Source organism: Osmia bicornis, unplaced genomic scaffold (assembly GCF_907164935.1).
Source record: "Osmia bicornis bicornis unplaced genomic scaffold, iOsmBic2.1, whole genome shotgun sequence".
Lineage (NCBI taxonomy): Eukaryota > Metazoa > Arthropoda > Insecta > Hymenoptera > Megachilidae > Osmia > Osmia bicornis.
In genome coordinates, this window is record NW_025791318.1 from 388919 (window position 1) to 405076 (window position 16158).

A 16158-nucleotide genomic window follows, 5' to 3' on the forward strand; every position below is an offset into this window, starting at 1 on the left:
TTAAAGTTAAGATCAAACTCAAAATCAATACCAGAATTACAAATAAAATGCGAAATCAACACCGAAACCATAATTGAAACCGAAATCGAAACTAGAGCCAAAATCAAATCGAAACCAAGTCATAATCAAACTCAAAAGCAAGTCAGAATCAGGAGCAAAGTCCGAATCAAGATCAAAATCGAGATCAAAACCTGAGTCAACACAATCGAGATTAAATAGAAACCGAGGCCAGATCTGAATCAGATCAAAACCGAAAACCAGAATCGGATTCGAAATCACAGATACGTTAATTACCAGTAATAAAGCAGTAGCAGTAGCCAATTGAATATTCCTTTATTTATCATAGATCGCCAACCATCTATACAGCCACAAGCCATGCATACGCACAAAACATTATTGCCATAGGTGCAAGTAAGAGAGGAGGGAGGGGATGGATTCACTCCGATCATTCGGCTCCCGCCCCACCCCATCCGTATGACCCGCGGGCCTGCGCAACCGTGCAGCAAGGCGCCTAGACCGACCAATGAGCGCAACGCAGAATCCTCCAGTCACCAGCCGGCTTAGCCGAAATCCTTCCCCCCACCTTCGCCACGAAGGAAGCGCGACATCTTGCCAGGAGAGCTCATTCACACAGTTCATTCGTCTGGTGCACCTCGTTAAACGCGCAGAGTCAAATTAAATCTAAACAGTTCCACCGCTAATCCGAAAAGGTAAGCAAGTAACAAGTCATGCCTTCAGATCATCAAAACTTCCATCCAACATTCCCCCACTCTCCTAATCAGCGAACAAGTCCAGTGCTATCTAAAAAACAGTGGGCCGAACAATCAATCGATCAGCCATCCGATTCACTCCTCCCGTCCCATGTACGACCAACCAATTTATCAATATAATCGTTATCAGAGAAGACACGAAGTACGCTACGGCCGTCTGCAATAATCGACAGTGGAAGCTCGTCCCAAGCAGGCGTGTGCCGAAAGCAAGAAGGATAGAACAAAGGGTAAGTTCGCCAATATCAATTTGTCAAGGTGCAAGCGCAAGTGGGAAATAAGTGAAGTGGCACGCATTTATTTCGCTGCCGCAAGTTAAATATTAAACATTAGATTGGTAGAAAATAGCGAATAACGAATAATGAAGGTAATGAATAATGAATAAGTGAGTAGTGAATAAGTAAATAAATAAAGCAATTAGATAAGTAACTAGATAAATAGATAACTGAATAGTGCATAGCAAATAGTAAGAAAGGTGTATAAATGATATTTAGCGAATGAATAGAGAATAATAATACAGAACATAATATAGGCAAAGATGCAAAATTATAAAATACAAAGTGTATAATCGACAGGTCTGCAGTCCGGTCACCAATCCGTGTCACAATCCAGTGCCATCAGCCATCAACCCGCGACTTACAATGGACTCCATGAAGGCCGATCTTCTGCCAGCGATCACCGAGTCAAGAGAGCCAGGCACCACCGGAGACACAACCGCCGGGCCCTCCTGCTCGACACCTACGACCGACCAGGGTCAAGGAAGAATTTTGGTAAACCCGAATGTAAGTACACTCAAGCCATTTCCCCCTGCCGGAAGCCCAAACCCATCTCCATCAAGTGCAGTTGCAAAGAATACTCTGATTTATTTGCAGTATCTAGACACCGTAATCTCCAAATCAGTGGAGAGGGCGGTGTCAGCTCGCGTGGAACGAATCCAGAGAGAAACGATGCGCCACGCAACCGCAGTCGTCCATCTAAGCCAAGCCTCCACCCGTCGACGCAACCCGTTTCGATGGGTTCGCCCTGCACCACTCCGATCACGGCAGGCCAGGCAGACACGATATCATTATGTGCCACCAGCAGGCAGCGCGCCGCCACCTCCCTTAATGGGGATAAATTCAGCTGGAATGAATTCACAGCCGCCGAATCCAGCAGCCCCACCAAGCTACCATCATCATGCTCCATATCCCTCCGGTCACCAACCAGCCTGTTACGAGCAGCATCATTATCAACCGCCTCATTCATTCATGCATCAATCGCATTCCTGTTGCCAGCATCCATCGTGCAACCCCACACATCAACACCAGCACCAATACAGTTATCAGTTTCCGCCAGCCCACCCGCCCCAATATCCCACCACGTATCCGCATTCATCATACCCCCATCAATTCCAATAATACATCATTAATATAAGTTTAAGTAATAATCTAGAAGTAAGTAATCAATCCATATGTTTAATGTTCATTCAAATTTTTAATATTTAACATGTTAGAAACTAATATCACCGCTTAAACCTTAATCTTAAATTTAGATGTTATTTGTTAGTCTTAAGATATTAGAATAGTAATACTACCCTTATGATAGACATAATCGATAGTAATAAGAGGATGACTGCTAAATAAAGTAAAGTAAAGTATAAACTTATATAAAGCCAAAAGATGTAGTTTCCAAGTGAATGATTCCCAACCATATACCACCGTGGATTACAGCATACGCATCGTGAAGGGTGAGACAGAAGTCACAAGAAAGTCGCGCAGGTCGTGCAGGTACAGTGTCAGAGCCCATCCCATCACCGATTCCTTTCGCCACCATCAATAATCAAATACGAAATTGCACAGCCTCTCATATGGTGTAGCCGAAATAATCATAAAATATGCGTCTAGCAGAACAAAGCATCAGGCAGCACGGGCATAGGAGTCACCCGCCTTAGCTGTATCACCTGAGCAAAATAAAATAGCAATTAATGTTAGTAATCGAAGTCAAAATTTGAGAATATGAAAATCTAAAAATCGAAATGCATGACCGGAAGAAGGAGAGTGCGAGTTCTACGCAAAATCTGCACCCATTAGTATGGCGAACACTTATTCCATGCCATCGTGCAGTTATAGCAGATTACATTGATGCATACTTAACGCGTAAAAGAATAAGAGACCAGGTCCGCAAGGCCGGAACCCGAGCAATCGATCAAACCGGATCTCAGGCTGTCACATCGAGATTAATCGAATAGGTCGAAGTCGAATTGTAACGCCAGAAACAGCTGCCAGAGCGCGCTTCCATTGCCCCAGCCATGAACGAAGGCGCCCCTTCAAGCGAACCATCATACATAAGTTTACTGCTGTTAGAAGCCCTAACCCTATCAGGGCAATTAGTCAACTAATTAACAAAACGCATGTCAACTAATTAACAAAGCGCATGGCCAACCTCAAATACAAGAACAACTTAATAGAGAGAGCAGGAAACATTATATCATCAGGGAAAGGTTTATTTGAAATAGGTTAAGTTAACCAAATAACCAAATAGTTTATTGGATTTCAGGCCAAGCGTCCAACGTCCAAACACCTCGCAGAACGATCACAAGATACAGAGAATGTAACCAGAAACATCTCAGCCCGAACCACCAACTTATCAGCTGAAGAAAGTAGTTACAGGTGTAAGATGCACCGCAATCCACTAGGCGATAATGCATTAATCCCAGAAACAAATGTACACGAAAACCTGCAAGTACCCATACTAAATATTAACACAGGATCATTCGAGTAGAAGCAACGAAGCTAATTGATTCGGAGTAAAAGCAGTAATTATAAGGTGAGTAACAACGAACCCAGTCTTTGAAAGCAATATTAGCTACATAAATTACAGCCAGCATCTGGATGCAGCAAGAGGATCATCAACACATAGTAGAGAGAACTAGCTGCCGCAGCAACATGGATTCCAAGAAACAGGGCAACTATGCAGCATACACACCCACTAAATGGGATAATTATAAATATACTGAGCAGAAAAGAAGTCAAAAGAGCCGGCGCGACGCACACCAAATCGTAAGGGGACCCTGCGTTGTCAAGAGAGGCAGAATCATTCAAAATATCCATTTTCAGCGACAACCTGGAAAAGGCGTACAGCAAGGTATGATGATTGAGCAAATAAATAGTGTATGTTCAATCTTATGAGGAGAGAAAGAAAGAAACGTACAAAGAAAGAATTGGGTCCATAATTAATGAGATAGTTCAGGAAGAAAATATGATGGTGTGTATGATAAGGAACAAACATATCCCATAATTTATATCGGACAGTAGTAATGAAACTATACCAAAGAAGCTAATAAGGACAGTTTTAGTGCCCTATGTTGGACCAAAGGTTATGAAGTCTCAATCTAGAGCCACCATGCTCCGACATTCAAATCATGTAAGTATAAACAACGATAATGGATAACAGCGGGTACCACGTATAAAGAGGGTGCCGCTATAAATACAGGAAATATATACCAACATCTAAGGGGTAGCTGAGAGTTATCAAGCAATCGCAGTTGTAAAAACTATAAAAACCCTACCACCACCGTTGCACTCGAACCCCCGACCCTATTCAGTACAGCTGACAGGTAGTCTGAGGACAAACGGGGACAATCAGCCGGGCAGTTAATTAAGGATTGTAATGCTTGAAGTATCCGAAAAAGCGCGTGTATAATTCCTACAGATCGAAACAAGGATGTAGGTGCCTAAAACTAATTAATATTTAAACATCAATCATAACGTTAGTAAGACAAATGTCGACAGGCCGATTTAGACGATCATAAGCTGATACCAAAAGCGACAGGCAACAGCACAATGTAAGTGTAGTTGTTGCATGATTAATTAATTAATTAATTAACCCATTAAGACTTTCAGATCGAGTATTGTGATCATAGGACCACTGCATAGATGGGTCGCAGGGAACATAAACCATTCCAATCACTATAATGATGGCAAGTTCATTAAGGAAGTTACAGCAGCCAACAAGAGTGGCTAAGAGTGGCGTGCGAATATCAATATTAAATAAAACAAATGTATCGTGCGTCAATAAACGTCCAACACACAATCAAAAGTACAAGTAGTACACATATTTATCTAAACCTCCACCCTCGATTCACAATCATACCGTTAATTTGGATGAATCAAATCAGATCGAATATAAGTTGTCGGTAGGAGGGTATGCCGTTATCAGACATGAGCAGTTCAATTCATAGCCTCCACTAATAAATGCAGTCATATTACAAGGTGGGAAGAAGTAAGCCTACAATTAGGCTGATAACCCAGAACGCGCCATCAGTTGCTAAGGGTGTAAAACAGGAACCTGAGTCCCGTTTATGCAGCATTCCCATTTGTTACGCCCGATTCTCCCACTATAGCCCGATGCGAGCACGCCGGCCAATCCCATACCAGAGAGAGATTGACTGCCCATTCGTCCATCTTGTAAAACTAGGCAGCTTTCTCGTCGTGTAACCATCGTTAGAGAAAGATCGCAAAACCTTAGCAGAAATTAATCGAATTGATTACATTACACAGCCCTGGATTTGCTAAAGTAAGTATATTGGCGAAAGGAACGTTAATATCCCCAACCATTGATAGGTAGCAGATAAAAACCCATAGCTAGCAACAAATACAGTCGCACCGTTGCGTCCCCAACCTATAACATTCCACCCATGTCGCAGTAGAAATTGCTCATACAGCCAGGTTGAATACTAGTGAAATAATCTCATGAACCTCAATTACGAAATACTTATATAATTAATGCCGAACAGAGACCACAAGGGAGATACTGAAGATCTACCGAAAGGAAAGGAACCAAGAGAAGGAGAAACAGCAGAGACACAAAAAGAAAAAACTGTCCTAGAGAATTTAGAAATTCTTGCCCCATATCAGGTAAGGCATTAATCGCTTGAGTTACTTAAAGAATAGCCACATCAAAGTCTACATAGTTAATAAACGCAGAGTATAAACAAGAGAATAAATATAAAATAATAAATATAAGAGTAGCATACTATGCATGACCCACCACATCCCTCAAATTAATATCCCAATTCAATTGACAGGAAGCAACAAACAGCAATGTCCGCCTTCACTATCCTGCAGGCAAATTTAAACCATTGCCGCGCAGCGCAAGACGTCCTATGGCAGGCCGTACACGACTACCGTGCCGACATCGTAGTGATCAGTGAGCCATATCGCCCCCTGCCAGAATGGCACACCGACCCAAGCGGAACCCTAAGCATTTGGTATGTGCAGCGAACACCGTCGTCAGCCGAACTGGGTATGGTACGTAGGATACACGCCTCCGACGGCTGTATTGGTTTAGAAACCCGCGATTTTGTAGTGCTAGGCTGCTACTTTTCACCCTCCCTAACCATGGCCACATACGAAGGTCAATTAGATGGCTTAACAGCCGGAATCACGTCGTCACGCAAGCCCATAATAATATCCGGGGATTTTAACGCGCGCTCAGTACAATGGGGTTCGGATCGTACCGATGCGCGCGGGTATAGATTGCTTCGCGTCTTCGAGCAGACGGGTCTAATACCCGTAAACAGCAAAGGAGGCCCCTCATTCGTCAGAAATCACCAACAATCGCGGATAGATGCAATGGCGTGTAGTCGTACCTTAAGATCTCGTCTAAAGAACTCATTCGTGTCCAGTAAATACACCGGTTCTGATCACAACTATCTATTACATCGTTTTTCCGCGACAAACACCTTCGAGTCCTCCTCAATGAATTCAGCCTGGAATACACAGTATGGCCCTCCCGACAAAGAAGCGTGGATTTCAATAATTAAGAGCAATCTGTCCCTTCCACCGGAAACTGAACTCTGGATTCGCGAACAACCAATTTTCGTATTTGATAATACCGCTAGTATAGATGCCGCCATCGCAGAACTAGAATCGTGGTATGACACGGCGCGAATACCAAAATCCAACAATTCCACCAGGAAGCGAAGGTACGTGACCTGGTGGAATAAAGAAATATCAAAACTAAGATTGAACGCCGCGAGGTCGCAAGCAAAATGGCGTCGTACCGTCACCCGTATGTCGAACAGTAGTAGTAATATATTAATAAATCCAGGACACCCATTACACCAGAACATGGTATCCGATCGTCGCGCGTTGGTCAAAGCAATCCGTCAAGGCAAAGATGCCTCGTGGACCGAGATGATAAATGAAGTAGCTCGCGATCCATGGGGAAAACCATATAAGAGAGTAATGAATCGATTAAAAGGGAAGACCCCTCTGATGCGTTTGAATGAAACTGAATTCCGATCCGCCGTGTCTCAGTTATTCGTGACTAATCCCCCCGCAGCACCCACAGCCGAGTTAGCCCATTCACCCACCCCACCACCACCCAGCCCCGCAGCCCATAATGCCAGGCCAGCCAGCGGGTCAATCCGTCCCCCAACCGCCCAAAGCCGGTCGCTTAGCCCCCAGCCCGGCCCCAGCTACTACAACCCAGGCCAGCCCGCCTTTACAGGCTTACCCATCCCTCATTCAATAAACCAACCGGAAGCAACAACTAGTACACGCCCTGCCCAACAATTCGCGGGACCGTTTCCCGACGCAGTCCAGGATCCTCGTATACCTTTCCCATTCAGCGCCCGTGATGCAGCCGCAGCCCTTGCCAAGGTATCCCGAGGGAAAGCACCCGGACGCGACGGAATAACCGGGGAGGCCCTTCGTCCAATATTGAAATTTGCCCCTGAATGGGTACGCGATTTATTTAACGCATGCTATCGGCTAGGATATTTCCCAGATTCCTGGAAGGTTGGCCGATTGGTCCTCATTCCCAAGCCCGGGAAGCCCTTCAATTCATATTCAGACCTGCGTCCCCTCTGCATGCTATCAAATCTCGGCAAGGGTTTTGAATATGCCCTACGCGAACTTCTGGAAGAGGCTGTTAAAAATTCCGGAGATTTATCCCCTCGGCAATACGGTTTTCGCAAAAAGCGATCAACCATGCAAGCAATGAAAGTAGTAATTACCGAATGGGACCGTGCCCGTAATTTTGGGAATCATTGCCTACTGATAGGTTTAGATGTAAAAAACGCATTTAACACTGTCCGCTGGGAGAATATAATATTAGCAGCACGCCGTCGCAACTTCCCTCCCCTGTTAATAGCAATGCTGCAAAATTACCTCAGCAACCGATTCATAGGCACCACTATGCCAGATGGCTCGTGGATAGAGCAAGAGGTTTTCGCTGGTGTCCCGCAGGGATCAGTTCTAGGACCCTTCCTATGGAATTTAGCTTACGATTCGATACTGGAAGTTATATTACCTCGTAACGTGACTACCATCGCCTTCGCGGACGACCTTGCTCTGATAATTATAGCAACCTTAAACGAGATACGCGAAATAGCCGAAGAGGCACTCCGAAGACTCGGTGCATGGTACCTCCAAAACGGATTAACCCTAGCAACTCATAAAACCGAGGCCATCCTCCTGACCGGTCGCAGAATACCCGCCGGTCTGCTCCTGCAACACGAATCGTCCGTAATAAAGACCATATCCTCAATGCGGTACTTAGGCGTGTTATTCAATAACAACCGAACATTCCGTAGCCATTTGACAAGGGTCACCGATAGAGCCACCAAGGTAGCCCAGCATTTGTCATGGCTTTTACCAAACCTTCGCGGAGGGGGATATAATCCTCGCATACTATATTATCGCGTTATGGAATCGATCGTGCTATACGCCGCCCCAGTGTGGCACGAAGCCCTAAAATATAAAAACATGACACGCCTTCTCATGCCAACCCAAAAACTCGGCTTAATACGTGTTGCCCGTTCATATCGAACTGCATCGCACGACGCCCTGACAGTCATAACCGGCTGTCTGCCCTGGCACCTGGTTGTGCACGTGCGTAGCAGGCTGTTTGGTTTTGAAGCCGAAACTGTAGATGAACATAACGAGTATGTAGCGGCCGTGAAAAGAGAAACTTATGCCACCTGGCAACACCACTGGAACAATGCACGCCATGGCGCATGGACTCGCCGCTTGATCCCCAATATAGAGAAGTGGGTAAAAGGAGGTGGGCCATTACATCTGAATTATTACTTAACCCAAGTTTTAACCAATCATGGGTGTTTCTCCTCATTTCTATATTGGATTAAACGCAGCAGCACCCCATACTGTTGGTTCTGCAATCCCCCCGTAATAGACGATGCAGAGCACACCGTGTTCCACTGTGAGCGATGGGCCGCTGAACGCACACGCGTAATTATGGAAGTAGGAGTATTATATCCTGAAACTTTGATAGACTGTATTCTAGATGAAAACAGGCGAACCCCATTATTAGCATATTTGTCTGACATTTTGAAGAAGAAAGAGAGTATAGGACGCGCAAGGGAACTCGGTAACCTTGTACCATCCCGTCGTCGGGTCCGCCGCAGACAAGCGTAACTCATCCTGATGTCTAGAGGAAGCCAAGTTTAAGCCCATCATCTCCCTCTATGTTGAATTCCCCAACACCTTTAAACCATTAAATCAAATAGCTCAACGCACCATAAAGGCAGACGAGGCCCCCAATATCTAGTCTTACGCCCTGCCCAAATTTAATACCATCAATGTTACCGAATATTACTACCAACACATGATCGACCAAGTAAGAGAGAAAAAGAGTGTTACCTCTGTAACCGCAACAATTAATAACAATAAATACAGTAAAAACATTACCAGCTTGTCATAGAATTATTTACATTTCTGGGCTCCCGAATCCATAATCTATACCATCGTCCAACCCGAATATTGAACGAGCAAGCTGCATCAGCAACAAGAAGTTAGTCCTCAATAAGATTCAAGATAAGGTAAGACCCCAGGTAAGGTGAGTAACAACAACTAATTAATTAGCAATCTACCAAGCATTCAACCCATGAAAGTAGTATGGCAATAGGCAACCCGTCACCCAGTAGTAGAACAGCAGGAACAATCAAGATAAGCCACAAAGATGACCCACTTCAAGAGGAAAATTGTAGGATACCAAAATCCTTCATATCATAAACGGAAAGGCAGTGGAACCTGTAATTACAGCAAATTGAGTAATATTTCATCACACGAATCACAAATTAACCACCAAGCTAATTAGAATAAATCGTATTAATTAAATAAATCGCATTGATCAAAATAGATAAGCAAAAGGATAAAAGACAAACAGCGCCTGTACATGTTGAGCAATAAGATGAACAACTAAATGAGCGAGAAGCATCAAGAGAGCAAACTTCAACATATAAGATATATAGCAGGAGATAAAGGATAGAATAAGTAGCAAATAGTAAATTATTGAGAATTAGGATACATAGTAGAATAGGAGGAGAAGGAATTACAGTGCCACAGCCCGCAACCACGTGCACGGGAGAGAGAAATCCTTAGGGAATCATTAATGATACAAAGTATACTTAGTGAAATTTAAGGGAGAGACAACCTATGACTGAAAATGATAGTATGGGCAGCATAGAGCATTAACCCCAATTATTACCTCAATCGTATCACCCACCCACCCCAACAAATCAATACGTCAACAACAATACTCCGGCGCAGGTAACAAGACTTAAGCCTGAGGCCAAAGCATCTTAGCTGCATTAATACTTATCCACAATGTAATCTCCGATTAAGCAATTAAGCAAGCCCAGTAGATAACAAGATGGCAGAATTGCCCGGACCCATCAAGCAGTGCATGTGAATCACCTACCAGGAAAAAGCATTAATTACCATGAGAATAGCAAATAAAGTAATCGTCTAAGGCATAATAAATGAAGCAAAAGCAGAACTTGAAGCTATAGTAGTAACAATTAGTAAAATGTGGATCATGCAATCAACAGGCCGCAAGATAATAAATGTACCAAAGAATTTATATGAGTTAAAGTTAGGTACATCCCCAAACTAATCCATAACATGCCATTGCTCAATAACACCTAAGTGACACCTAAATAGTAATAAGGGACAGCGAGGATGATCAGGACAAAGATCAGGCATAATATAAATCAATATGATGTAATATAGCAATATAAGTATAATATGAGTACTTGGGTGTGTTATAATATAATATAATATAATCATAGTAGTATAAGATACAGTACGGGGCACAGAAGTGATAGCCTACCTACCATAAAATATAGTAGTAATATTAATATAATATAACAGCAATATATGATAAATCATGATATGATAAGGTATGATGTAATTTCAATATAAATATAAAATATAAAATATAAAACGTATATAAAATATAAAAACGTATAAAAAATGTAGAAAGAAAGAATATAAACATAAAGACGTATATAAAATATAAAAACGTATAAAAAAAGTAGAAAAAAGAAAGAAATGCAAAGTGTAATACTGATAATACCGTGAAATACAATAAACAATAAACAAGGTTAATAATAACAAACGATACTGCGATATTATAATAACAAAAAGAAATATGGTACCGCAGCACAAACCAACTGCAGCCTAGTCAACGCAGATCAACCAGCCAGCCAGCCGTTTGATTAACTTAATCCGTTGATCATCGAAACGATCTCGCATCGCGTCGCCGCCGCCATGATTTTGCTCTAGAATCGGCTCTCCTTCCGACTGTTCTCTCGTCCCATATAGGAACCGCAGAGGTTGTCGGGATTCTTTCTTCGTATTCACGCTCATCATTATCGTCCTTCTTTCTTCCTGACGATTCCTCGCAACGCCTAATACGCGCGACACTCCATCCCACCCGTAGGCCGTTCAAATTGGCAACTCGCTGCGACAAAGTTTCTTCGCATAAGAATTTAATGCGAAGGCTGCCATCACGGTTGAGTCCAGAGCTCACGAATCGGACAACCGTGTTGTTATCATCCTCTACGCCCACCGCACTTCTGACAGCGTACATCACCTCCTCAGCCCCCATGGTTGGGTCAACCTCCAGAATTTCCATCATCGCGAATCTGTGTTTAAAGGAGGCCTTCCAGCCACGACCAAGTCTGGTTTCGATCCTGTTAATAAATTCGGAAGCTATATGCTTCTTACCAGCTGCGAAGGTAAACAGAATCGTTCCGTCATCAGCCCGGCGGATACCTTCTACACTATTCTCACCCATATGGATACCAGCATTATTCTTGATCGTACGCACGGTCTCGACATACCCGTACCCCTTCTCTTTGCAGGTAACCCGCACAACAGACTTGCGGTCATCCTCTAACGACCCTCCATCTACTACTACAGTTTCCTGTGGCAAATCCGTCTGAGTGGACTCTGTCGATTTTGCAATCCTACTCCTACTTCCTTGCCCCTCACGCATTGCATTAGCGTTGACACTGACCATGCCATCTACGCTAATGTTACCACCCTCCTTGTAGTCCTTGCCAGTATCATTCTTCTTATTATTATCATCATCACCATCCTCATTCTCATTCTCCCCATTCCCATTATTATTCTCACCCCCATTCATGCCTTTTTAATAATATTACAATTGTTTTTGGTTTTATACTGACTCCCGTTTCTTCCCCTCACGCCCCTAGCACGAGCACGTCCATGGCCATACCTATGTCCATACCCATACCCGCGACCTAGTCCACCGCCAACCGGGTCGCCTGTTGCATACGGAAAACTGCCACCACCCGCAGCACCAGACGGTCCAGCACCGACCATGCTGGTCGTCGTCCTCCCTTTGATGGTTGCTGTTCCCGTTTCCGCTCTGGTGTTAGCTACCGTCTTGACAGCTTCCCCCTTGCCATCGCCCGAGGACGCAGTTTTTTGCACTGAAGATAAATCGAAATCCTCTTCATAATCTTCGTCCAGGATCTCAATAAATGCGACAGGGCTGCGTCTGTCTGACGGTACCGGATTGCGAGCCTTGGTTGTCATCGACCCTACCGGAACCTGCACAGCTCCAGCTGTGCCTGCTACTGCAGTCCCCCACACTGGTCCCCACATCGATGACTTTGCTGTTGGTGTTGCTGTTGCTATCGCAGGCGCAGGAATAGCCGTCAGATCCGCTCCAGACGTTGAATGCTCAGTTAATGCCCTAAGCTTCCTCAATGTTGGTGCTGGCAAGGATAGCATAGGCTGGTGCTGTGCTTCTCCACTTGGTCCAGCACGATTGTCCAGCCGGTTACTGGTTAAAGCAGGTGCAGCGACGCCAGCAGCACCCTTATCGGGGCGTGGGGGAAAGAGCACGTCACACCTCTTAATAACAGGGCCAAGAATTGCTCCCTTTCTACTCCCTGAGCCAGCCGAATTATGAGCAGCCGGGGTCATCACTGCAGGAATAGGCATAGGCAGAGCATTCCGCGAAGGAATAACCTTGTGGGCATCCTTATTCTTTACTTTACCCATCTCATTTTCCCGAATGTCACAGACCTTATGCCTCTTCGCCTCCCCTGCACCCCCATCAGTGCCTTCATTAGTACTTTTACTAGCACCCACACCACGTGACAACGGCAGTGGCAAAGGGGGGGGCGGAGAGCCCTGCACCATCCCAGCACCAAAGTCACTTCCACTTTCGGAATCCGACCATTCGACGCTGAAAATCTCATTAAGACCCTCAAGGTCCACTTTGTTGATGTTGCCCCTTCCTGCACTTGTCATATTAGCCAGTGGGCCACTAATTCGCAAGGTGAATAACGATAAGCAACGAACGAACTTGTGTAACTGAACTGAGAGACGGTATGACAGCCACGTGTTACATTGACCCGTATCACACGTAGTAATATCCACAATCGCGCAAATCGCGCAAATGCACCTGTAGCAGTACGCCTGCACCGTAGATACGCAGGCACGTATTCTTACGTATTTTAACACCGCAGGGACAAATACTGTGTGTACAGCGCAAAGTCCATGTACGATGTTCGTTCACTGCGATGTCGTAATGTCGTAATGTCGTAGTAGTAAAATAAAGTAAGAGTAGGAGTAAAATAAAGTAAAGTAAGTCGGTGCGAGATGCTGATAGCAGCAGAAGCAGGACAATTATTAACGAACGGCAAACACAGCAACCACCAAACACCGAGCACGAGGCAATTGTATTGCACGACAATGCCTGATAATGTCTATTAATGTCTAACAACCCTCAATCAGTCCCATTAATTACAGCAAAAAGCAAGCACCAGTCCACCAAAGTCACAAAGGCGATTTCACCGCAAGTAAATCGTTCAACTGTTCACTGGTTTCAATGTCAACGTTAAAATAAAGAATAAAGAATACAAGATGTAAGTTGAACCACGATAAGTAATTCATGAATGGCGTAGGAGAATTTAAGATTGATATTCAACAATCAGAGAGCTAAAAGTTTGGAGATCACCAAACTGCAGAAAACCGATCAGGTAGGCCAATCAAGCAGGGGTAAGGGCAATCCGAGAGCTTAAAAAACTAAAGAGCCAAGAGCTAGAGAGCCAGGAACCAAGAGCGTAAGACAATGGCGTCGCGAGCACTTGTATTAATACCATTGAAATGTCATATAAGTCCATAGATGTATAGATACATCCTAATCATAGAACGCATAATTGAGCATGATTTAAAATTGGGGATGTGGACTCGAGATTGAGGGCAAGAATCAACAATCAACAATGCCGTGGTTTCCCAGATTTACCAGATTTACCAGATTTATTTCAAATCAATCTGAGGCACCGCGATCGTTCGCGCCATTACACGCAGCCACAGGCCATGGGTACGGCAGCCCCGCCTACAAATTCCCCACCCTCGCCGAAAAGCAGGCAGCCAAGCAAAGCACAATTATTCCTCATCGTTTTCCACAGCAACTATCCAAGATGGCAGCACCGCCAGGATCGCCCGGCCGTCCGCGTAGAGATGCAAAAAACATCACACATCAAGCATCGGTCCAACGCGCAAGCGCCAATCTCACATCAGTCACGAGATCAGACTTAAATGGTGCGGCGGCAATAATATGAATACGTAATTATCGAGTAACGCAAGTAAGCAAAGCTAATGACGTCAAGTTAAAACCGGATACAGGGCCATAAACCCAAGTTAATAAGCAGTTAACAAAATCATAATCAAGATCACAATGAAGTTTCAATAATGCAAATCAAAGAGCTGAGAAATAAGATCGCATCCTAGTTCGCCTGTATCATGCCAGGTCGAGTTAGATCCATGGCTAAGCAGAACTGGGCGAACAGTTAAGATTGAATCAGGATCAAATTCAAAACAAAATTGAACTAAAATGAGGCGAGCAGATAGTGCTTAGACACACTCAATCATCATCAGATGTCCCGGCGCAATGAGTTATAGATCGTATAACAAATAACAAATAACAATACGATACAATGTAATATAGCCGACAGCAGTCATACACCCGCGCCTATTCCAAAGGTGATTATATTGGTACCTGTCATTCAACCTCCCAGGTAGCAAGCCAAAGAATTCCCTTCCCAAAGCAAATACTGAATACTATTTTCAATCCCTGAGCCTTCATATACCTTTTAATTACCCCCCCTTTAGACCGTAATGAACGTTGTTAACCACCCGAAATAGGTAAAGTCAGGTCAGAATCCGAGTCATAATCGATCAATATGCATCTATTGATTTACTTTAATGATTATGCATCTACAATTCAATGGTCAGTAGGCGATTAAATCAAATAACCCGCCCACCAGGTGCAGGATCAGCTGTAAGATTAGGTCAAGTCAGATCAGTACGCCAGCATAGCCACCCACAGGTTCAGACAAGCATTCATGTATTGATAGGTGCCGCGTCGTTCGAAGCGCTGGCCAAGGCGCCCCGCCAGGTAACGGTGAAAGCAAAATGATAATGGATAAAGCCACACATGGGGGCCATCTATGGATGCGCACCGTCAAGACACCGATGGCGCCAGGCTAACCAACCATCAGGCGCAAGCGAAAAAGCCCACCCTCGCAAAAAGGACACCAGTCCTACGAGTAGGACACACTGCGCCACCCGGCAGTCGGTAACGTAATAATAATGACAGCAACCACCAAGTCCCGCCACCAGGCCACGCCAAGATCGTCGATCAGACTGAAGTTCAGTCGAACGCAAGTTTAAATTAGATAGGCATCATAAATAATAAATAATTAATTAGTAAGTTAGCGCAATTAAGTTAATAAGTTAATAGCTGTTGTAGTAAATCGGAGTCAATCGACTTGACTCACAGATGAACGAACCGTGATTCGTCGGTAAGGTTAGCCGCTGGGTACATAGCAATGCGTCGTGCAGAATAAGGTAGGTGACCCCGGTAAGTAGGTGAACGAGCGATACTGATCATAATCGCAATTATCTCAGATCATGAGGATAACCAAGTCCAATTGTGTCTGATAGTATTCGATCACAGAGTGCCAGCCTGACCGAGTCGGCAATGCAAAAAATTCTCTCATTGAGATTACGAAATTCAGCAGCAGCAGGCAGCCGGAAAAACCAAGGAGAAACAGGGCACA

General features: G+C 44.3%; 1 protein-coding gene and 2 long non-coding RNA genes across 5 annotated transcripts; all 3 read left to right on the plus strand.

Moving 5' to 3' along the window:
- The first annotated feature begins 3071 nt into the window (after nt 1-3071).
- On the plus strand, nt 3072-4820 carry LOC114882305. 3 transcript variants are annotated; one of them, XR_003790398.2, is made up of 6 exons: nt 3072-3572; nt 3627-3805; nt 3863-4010; nt 4102-4169; nt 4239-4590; nt 4649-4820. It is a non-coding gene; the product is annotated as an uncharacterized LOC114882305 (long non-coding RNA). The 3 variants fall into 3 exon arrangements; XR_006830377.1 differs by having other exon boundaries at nt 3072-3246; nt 3303-3572; nt 3863-4169; XR_003790397.2 differs by having other exon boundaries at nt 3863-4169.
- A 409-nt stretch (nt 4821-5229) lies between these two features.
- Nucleotides 5230-6038, plus strand: LOC123988987. The gene is made up of 3 exons (XR_006830379.1): nt 5230-5321; nt 5542-5662; nt 5833-6038. It is a non-coding gene; the product is annotated as an uncharacterized LOC123988987 (long non-coding RNA).
- A 107-nt stretch (nt 6039-6145) lies between these two features.
- LOC123988994 lies at nt 6146-9974 on the plus strand. Its single transcript, XM_046289721.1, has 2 exons — nt 6146-8380; nt 9912-9974. The coding sequence occupies exons 1-2, from the start codon at nt 6146-6148 to the stop codon at nt 9972-9974; spliced, it is 2298 nt and encodes a 765-aa protein (XP_046145677.1).
- The last annotated feature ends 6184 nt before the right edge of the window (nt 9975-16158 follow it).